Here is a 7,668-nt window from a genome sequence, read left to right on the forward strand (position 1 = left end):
CACGCGATCGGCTCCGCCAAGACCGGCAAGTGCTACGTCACGGAGGGAGAGGTGAAAAACATAAGGTATCAACGACCTCTCTCCGATCACCTCCTCAACAAGTATGTGAGTCGGCATGACCAACGCCGGCGATACAACGACGATGATGAAGAAGATCGTTCGGCTAGGGACGACAGGAGACGTCGTCGGCATGATCGCGATGAGGAGGAGCACGTGCGCCGTGCCAAGGAAAAGTTGGGGGAGCGAGTCGACGAGGATAGGCACTCGGGACTGTCCCTTCTTCGTACACCGCTCGGGATTCAGGAATGAGCCGATTGCCCACAATCGACAACCGCCCGAATGCAACCGAAGAAGAAGGAGACGGCCAACGTGTCCGTGTTCAAGCGCCTAGGGCCTCTCCCGCCACAAAGCAAACGAGCCGAGTCCCCTCGGTTGAAAGATCTCGAAGATTCGGAAGACGAGGGAGAAGAAGAAGACAGATACCACCGGCCAAGGTGGTGCCCTGATGGACTCAGCCGTTCCCCAAAACGCAGGATTCAGCGATTGCGCGGCCCGGAGGAAGCCGAGAGGCTATACTTGCATACATTGAGGAAGGCAAGGCCTGATCCGGCCGCGAAGGTTCAGCGAACCCCGGATGAAGTGGGTCGTCCACGGAAAATGGAGTGGCGCCCCAAGCTAAAGGAAAGCCGATGACGAAACATCGGCCGGCACAAACATGGTGCTCGTTCTTCCGACGAAGCTTAGTGCTCCACGATTACACGATGCACTTGAGGTGGATGACAGCAAGCGCACCAACATGATAAAGTCGAGATTGGGCTGGTTTTATCCACCGGCTCGAACGGGTAGCAAGAGCACGTCAATAAGCAAACGTGGCGAGGCCGATCCTTGTGATCGGCCCCAAAAAATTTATGAAGGGACATTACAAAACCTTCACCGAGCAAGCAACGTGGAGGCCGATTCCAGCAATCGGCCAAAATTATCCTCACCATCCATTCTACCCGGGTTCAACATGTAATCCAACGGAGCCGATACCATCAATTCTCTTGACAGAATCGGCTCGGGGGCACCTGGTGGATAAAACACGAGGATATTCAGCAAGGTCCGCAAATGCCTAGCAGCCAAAATATCCTTTGATGATGGGTATTGAAGTATGGGGGCCGATACATAAGTCGGCCGATAAATTGAATTTTTCAACACCAATGCACGAACATCGACTTGAGGATATAAAGCCGATGCATGGCCATCGACTCGAGAGGTATAACCGTTATGAATCAGATGGAGTTAAGTGGACCACGAAGAGGGACTCTAATGGAAGAACTCCTCAATGGAGTGGTTCAAGGGCTCATGGGTCCTCTCTTCAAGAACAATGCCAAGAGCAGCACTGGACGTGCGCATCAGGTCAAGGATGGATTGCATTAGATCCGCCAAAGGAAAGGAGCCGATCTGACCGGCAAGGTGCAGGAAGGACTGAAGAGGCTCGGGGGGCAGCTCACCCTGAAGGTTCTCTGCTATGGAGAGCCGATTTTGATGGGAATCGGCTGGCTCTGCATGATAGTTCTCTCGGACATGATCTAGCCCAGGTTCATTTGTTTGAATGGCATGCCTTCGTTTCTGCCTCGCCTTGACTAAGGTCCTGCTGGGGCAACTAATTTGGGAGGTGCTCTGTCTTTGAGGGCCGGCTGGATTTGCATCGGCCGACCACGCAGTCATGATCTTCTCACGAAAGTCAGTGAGCTGAGGAGTTGGAGACAGAGGCCGTCGTTTTGTACGAGGTTGGGACCGTCACAGTGCATCGCCAAGAAAGGAAGTGGGACCGGTTTTCAAGTCGTACCGATGAACGAGTCATCTGGCTATGGGATTACGAAATACTCATGGTCTCACGGAAGAAATCCGATTCGTTGCTATCGGTCTTGGTGATGGCAAGCGGAAAGATGTGAATTGGATTAATCGGAAAGATCAAATTGGAAGAGCAATTCTCATTAATTCAAAGGAGTCGGCTTACAATGAAGAGCCGATGGCTCTCAAAAGAGGGATTTGAGTGCCTAGTGGCAACGCTAGCTACTAGTCCTACTCTACTAGTCGTCGCTGCGTCCTCATCATCGCCGTCGGCCGAGGTCGTCGGCGCTGCTCCGAGAAGCTCCTCGTCACCGTCGTCCCGAGCCTTTGGACCGGAGCTTCGTCTTCCTCGTCATCATCATCGTCCTCGTTGTCTGCCCAAGAGCGGAAGCGCTTTGTCGGCGGGTACCCAGCTGAAGAGGAGGAATCATCTTCCTCCTCCTCCTCTTCTCCTTCTTCGTCATCATCTTCATCCTCGCTGTCTGCCCACATGCGGGAACGCTTCTTCGGCGGAAGCGTGGCGGAGGGGGAGGCCTTGGCCTTCGCTACTTCTCCTTCTTTCTTCTCCTTGTCGGGGGAAGTGGGGTTTGCCCCGGAGTGAGGGTCGTCCTCATTCTTGCTCTTCGGCGAGGATTGGGGGGGGGGAGGCCTGAGTCGGAGGAAGGAGAGGAAGACATTGCTACAGGAGGAGAGGGTTTTTTGGTGCCGACCGCTAGAACAGAGAGGGGGATAAGGAAGATTGGTCAATCGGCACGGTTAAATAATGGGGAGCCTAGTGGAGATTCAATGCCACAGCAGTTTCCGAGGAGATGTTGCCCAACAGGAAAGTTTTACGGCCACGTGGAGAAGTGGAGGGGGCAAGGCATCATGATGAGGATTCTGCGGCGGTTTCTGCTCTGCCACGACATGACCCGACGAAAGAAAAGCATAATGATTTTGGAAATGTCATTTCCAAAACCAGGGGGGCATGTGTTATCACCAGAATTTGACCGAGTCAGAGGTGGGCCGCGATCAAGATGGATTTGAAGATATATATATAGAAGAAATGCGTGAATCGGCCTTACATGCAAAATGTGGGCTAGTTGGCCCGTGTATCTGTAACATATTAGGATACCTGTCGGTTAGGTAGAGTTTTCCCCGTGCACGGTTAGGTGCACGCTTAAATTAGAAAGTCCCCTGGACTATAAATATGTATCTAGGGTTTATGGAATAAACAACAACCAATGTTGAACACAAACAAATCTCGGCGCATCGCCAACTCCTTCGTCTCGAGGGTTTCTCCGGTAAGCACCATGCTGCCTAGATCGCATCTTGCGATCTAGGCAGCACAAGCCTATCTCGTTGTTCATGCGTTGCTCGTGCTGAAGCCTTTTTGATGGCGAGCAGCGTAGTTATCTTAGATGTGTTAGGGTTAGCATTGTTCTTCGAATTACATACTTTCGTCATGCAACCCTTGCACATCTAGCCGCCCTTACACCTATCTCAGGTGTAGGGGCGGCACCCCGCTTGATCATAGTTTAGTAGATCCGATCCGTTACGGTTGCTCCTTGTTCATCAAGGATTAGTTTAATATCCGCATTAGTTAGGCCCTACAAAGGGTTGGAGGATCCGGCGGCGTGTAGGGTGACGTTTGCTAGCCCTAGAAAGGATGTTCCGGGGATCAACCTCGTGTTGGTTTTTAGGCCCTGCCTAGGATCGGCTTACGGTCACCGTGCGCGAGCGCGAGGCCCAATCGTGAGTAGGATGATCCGATTATGCGGTGAAAACCCTAAATCGTCGTAGATCTCATTAGCTTTATCTTGATCAAGCAGGACCACCATATATTCGGACACCTTGTACGAATCATGGGTGGATCGGCTCTTTGAGCCGATTCACAGGATAACCTGAGAGCCGATCGAGGCTCGTATTTAATGTTTACGTGTATGCCATGCAGGGATTAAGCGAGGCATCATCCAACACCTTCCTGACCAGGTATAGGTCAGGTGGCACGCCCTTGCGATTGCATCGGACGTGTGACCAGGAGGCTTTGCGGGCCGTCGCTCTGAGGGACTGGGGCCAGCCGCAGCCCTAGTTGTTCCCGGCTCTACTGTGTTGCCCGTCTCTGCCCGCCAGGGGGTTTCTGACGTCAACACCTTTACACACGTGGGACAAGGAGTCTCCGGAGATCACATAAGTAAAATCCACTTGAATAGCATAACGACATCTAGATTACAAGCTCGTCATATGGATCTCAATCATGTAAGGCAGCTCATGAGATCATTGTATTGAAGTACATAGGAGAGAGATTAACCACATAGCTACCGGTACAGCCCTTAGCATCGATGGAGAACTACTCCCTCCTCATGGGAGACAGCAGCGTCGATGAAGATGGCGGTGGTGTCGATGGAGATGCCTTCCGGGGGCACTTCCCCGTCCCGGCGGCGTGCCAGAACAGAGACTTTTGTCCCCCAGATCTTGGCTTCGCGATGGCGGCGGCTCTGGAACTTTTCTCGTATCGTGGCTTATTCGTATCGAAGATTTAGGTCAGGGAGGCTTAAATAGGCGAAGAGGCGGAGTCGGAAGGGCTACGGGGCAGCCAGACAACAGGGAGGCGCGCCCCCCCTTGGGCCGCGTCGCCACCTTGTGTGGGCCCCACCTGGCTCTCCTCTGGCCCCTCTCCGGTGTTCTGGAAGCTTTGTGGAATTATAAGATGCTGGGCGTTGATTTTGTCCAATTCCGAGAATATTTCCTTACTAGGATTTCTGAAACCAAAAACAGCGAGAAACGGAACCGGCACTTCGGCATCTCGTCAATAGGTTAGTTCCGGAAAACGCATAAAATCATCATAAAGTGTGATATTGTCATAAAACAAGCATGGAACATAAGAAATTATCGATACGTTTGAGACTCATCAGTCGCCTCTTGGAACATGGCAGGCGACGACGGTGAGAAGCTCGAAGGGGAGAAAGCCGACGGGGAACTGCTCGTACCTTGGATCGGCGGCCACTGGCCGGGGAACATGGCGGCACCGCCGCCGCCGCGAGGATGGCCCATGCTCATGGCCATGGAGACCTTCCTCGCTTGTTCGTCCTCCGCCGCCAACGCCGCCCTCTTCGCGTTGAGTTTCTTCTCCCTCTCCGCCCTGCCGCTTGTTTCGACCTGTCGCCGGAGCTCGTCCGCCGCCCACTCTGCGTTGGACACACCCGGCGGCCGCTCTTTCTTCGCCCGCGACTTCCTCGGCTTCGGCTTCGGCTTCGGCGGCATGGTGGTGGACGAGAAAGAGGAGGAGGAGAATGGAGACGGCTACACAAATTCGGCGGGAGAGAATGGGGATATGCAAGCAAATTGGAGGGAAATCGACAGGATTTGGCGGTCCAGTCGCCGACTACGAGGGTCCACCCGACTCTTTCGCGGCAAATTCTTTCGTCCGGAGTCCCCGAGCGCGCCTCGGGGGACCGGGGATGGCTTGGGCTCGCCGGATGGATTAAGGCCCAAATCCGGACGAAATCGAGGAACCGGGGACGCGACTGGGCCAAATTACGCCGTCCGGATGAAAAAATCGCTCGGGGGGCTCGTCGGGGAGACGAGTGGGGATGCTCTAAATCCCCAAACCTTCTCACTCGAGCACCCGTTGTGCCAATGTCGTCATCAAGATAGTCTATCGCATCACCCCCACTCTTCCAGCTCATCTGCATCTCCCTTTCTCGTGCAATGTCAAGCTCAAATCTGCCATCATGCTCAGTGCGACAGTCTCCCATCATCTCGTGCCCGTCAGGGCAATCTTGTGGTTGATTCATGCCGTTGTGCCCATTCTTTCTTTGGAAGACACATCTAGCTGCTAAGTTTCAAGAGCTATGGTGGTAGTCCACGTCATCATTTTTCTCGGGTTAGACGGGATGTTCATTTTTTCAAGAGTTCAAAATTCATTTTTGGCCTGACAGAAGTTTTAGGATGAAAAGTAAATTTCTTTAGAAGTTCAGGGGGAAAAAGTGGTCTTCTTCTTTTGAAAACACCTACTAGTGCATTCAACATAATCACTTGTAAACTACACCAAATCACTTGTGATGTACTGTTTTGGCACACTAGGTACTCTATATCACACGCACCAAGGCTGCACATGCAAGATTAGGTCTTACCGACAAAATAACCAAAGATAGCACTTGCAATCCAAGAAAGAAGCAACGTACTGGTACTTTTACGAACATAGCTGAAGCTGAAGCGCGTCATTACAACACAGGTTTACCCAGGTGATAATGCCATAGCGGCTACTACTATAGAAGAAAGCAAGACAAGACACACACAAGCCATGCGAGGGCATGGCAAAGTTTCTAGTACAATCGTTTTCACGAAATGCTGGATTGAGGTTTGATCTTATGCAATATCTAAATTGAGAACTGCGGGAGTTCTTAGATGGCAGGTGAAACGGCGCTTTCAGTAGAATGTTCCCTCCGGAGGCTGCACTAGTTTCCTGTTGTGTGATGTCGCCATTTCTTTCTTAAGCTGTATCAAGATGTTCTCCATTGTGTACTCCCGGCGCCAGTTGGATAACAGGTTAAACTTCCTTTGGTCAACCTGCATTTGCTCCAAGTTAAGTTTGAAATTAAAGGAGAACAAGTGATATAAACTGTTCAGTCACACGGATACAGTGACATACCAATCCAGTCTCAGGATTTACACAGGTCATATTGATTCTTGAGTGGAATCTAACAGTCGGTGGCCTGTCTGGATAGTCCTTGTCACAGAAAAGCTTTAATTGATAAATTCGGCCCTCATGGACAGTCTACAAAGCCAAATATGGGTCAACAAAAAAAGCACAGACTCAGATATGTAACAATCATATTTGAAGAGAACAAGAGTAAGCGAGCAGAAATATCTCACGTTGTGGGGACCAATTATTGTTCCTGTCCAAGAGCGCATGTATATATCATCAGCATCATCCATTCCATAGCTAACTGTTCCATCCCCGATGCCCTTCTCTCCTCTCTCAAGCTCTTCCAGGAGTCTGAAGTTCCTCGGCACTACAGAAATATTTTTATGCAAGTAAGTATGAATAGTTCGCTTCCAAAAGCCTTAATAGCTTCCGCATAGTCATGTCAAAGCAAAGCAAATCTGATGCGAGGACAGCTACATAAATGAGTTTCAAAAAATTAACCCACATGCACAGAGCCAGGTAGATGTCCATACGATGGACAACTTGTTAACAAACTCTACTTGCAAAATTTCTAACAAAGTTACTCCAATAAGCAATTAGGAGTCGGACGATAACCAAAGGATATTCGCAGCCTACTGCAGAGTAGGTTATCACAATCTCGAATGACAATAATTCTCAGATATCTTGGATTCTACCTAATGCTGCGCTACACTCTAGTATACCATCTCCCTTGGCTGCTGTAGCACATCAGAAGATTACTCAGACTTAGACAGCTAAGCAATCACAGAAATGTGATTAATACCATACATACAAAATGTACATCTCTTCACAAGCTCTACACGATAATGGAAATGTAGTGTGGAAGCAATAAAAATTAATATAGTTAAGTGTTGCCTATTCCAAGGATTGGTGGATTCCAGTTGTTTTTTTTTCCTTTTCTTTTTGCTTCTAAAATTAACATAGTGCTACTATTAGCAGCAGAAGTTTACACCCTCAACCATCTACTTGATCACGGCAAAATATCTTCCCCGCCCGCGCGCGAGCCGGGGAAGACTGGAATCGAGCCGTGGGTTGACGGACGGGAACGGATCCACGGCGTCAGCGAACGAATCCGCAACATCGTAACCACCCCCTACGGATAGATTTGTGGGCTAGCGGCTGATGGGGAGCGGAAGGCAGGCAGGCAGCAGGAGAGATGAGTA

The 7,668-nt window shown here is 50.6% G+C and overlaps 1 protein-coding gene across 1 annotated transcript in view; it reads right to left on the bottom strand.

Moving 5' to 3' along the window:
• Positions 1 to 5,990: 5,990 nt before the first annotated feature.
• Positions 5,991 to 7,668, bottom strand: part of LOC124666895 (ubiquitin-conjugating enzyme E2 variant 1C-like) — a 1,947-nt gene continuing 269 nt past the window's right edge. Inside the window, exons 2-4 of the mRNA XM_047204226.1 lie at positions 6,694 to 6,833; positions 6,470 to 6,595; positions 5,991 to 6,387 (exon numbers count right to left, since the gene is read on the bottom strand). Coding sequence (XP_047060182.1) covers positions 6,247 to 6,387; positions 6,470 to 6,595; positions 6,694 to 6,833 — 407 coding nt within the window. The 3' untranslated portion in view covers positions 5,991 to 6,246. The remainder of the gene's footprint in view (positions 6,388 to 6,469; positions 6,596 to 6,693; positions 6,834 to 7,668) is intronic.

Source organism: Lolium rigidum, chromosome 6 (genome assembly GCF_022539505.1).
Source record: "Lolium rigidum isolate FL_2022 chromosome 6, APGP_CSIRO_Lrig_0.1, whole genome shotgun sequence".
NCBI classification, from domain to species: domain Eukaryota; kingdom Viridiplantae; phylum Streptophyta; class Magnoliopsida; order Poales; family Poaceae; genus Lolium; species Lolium rigidum.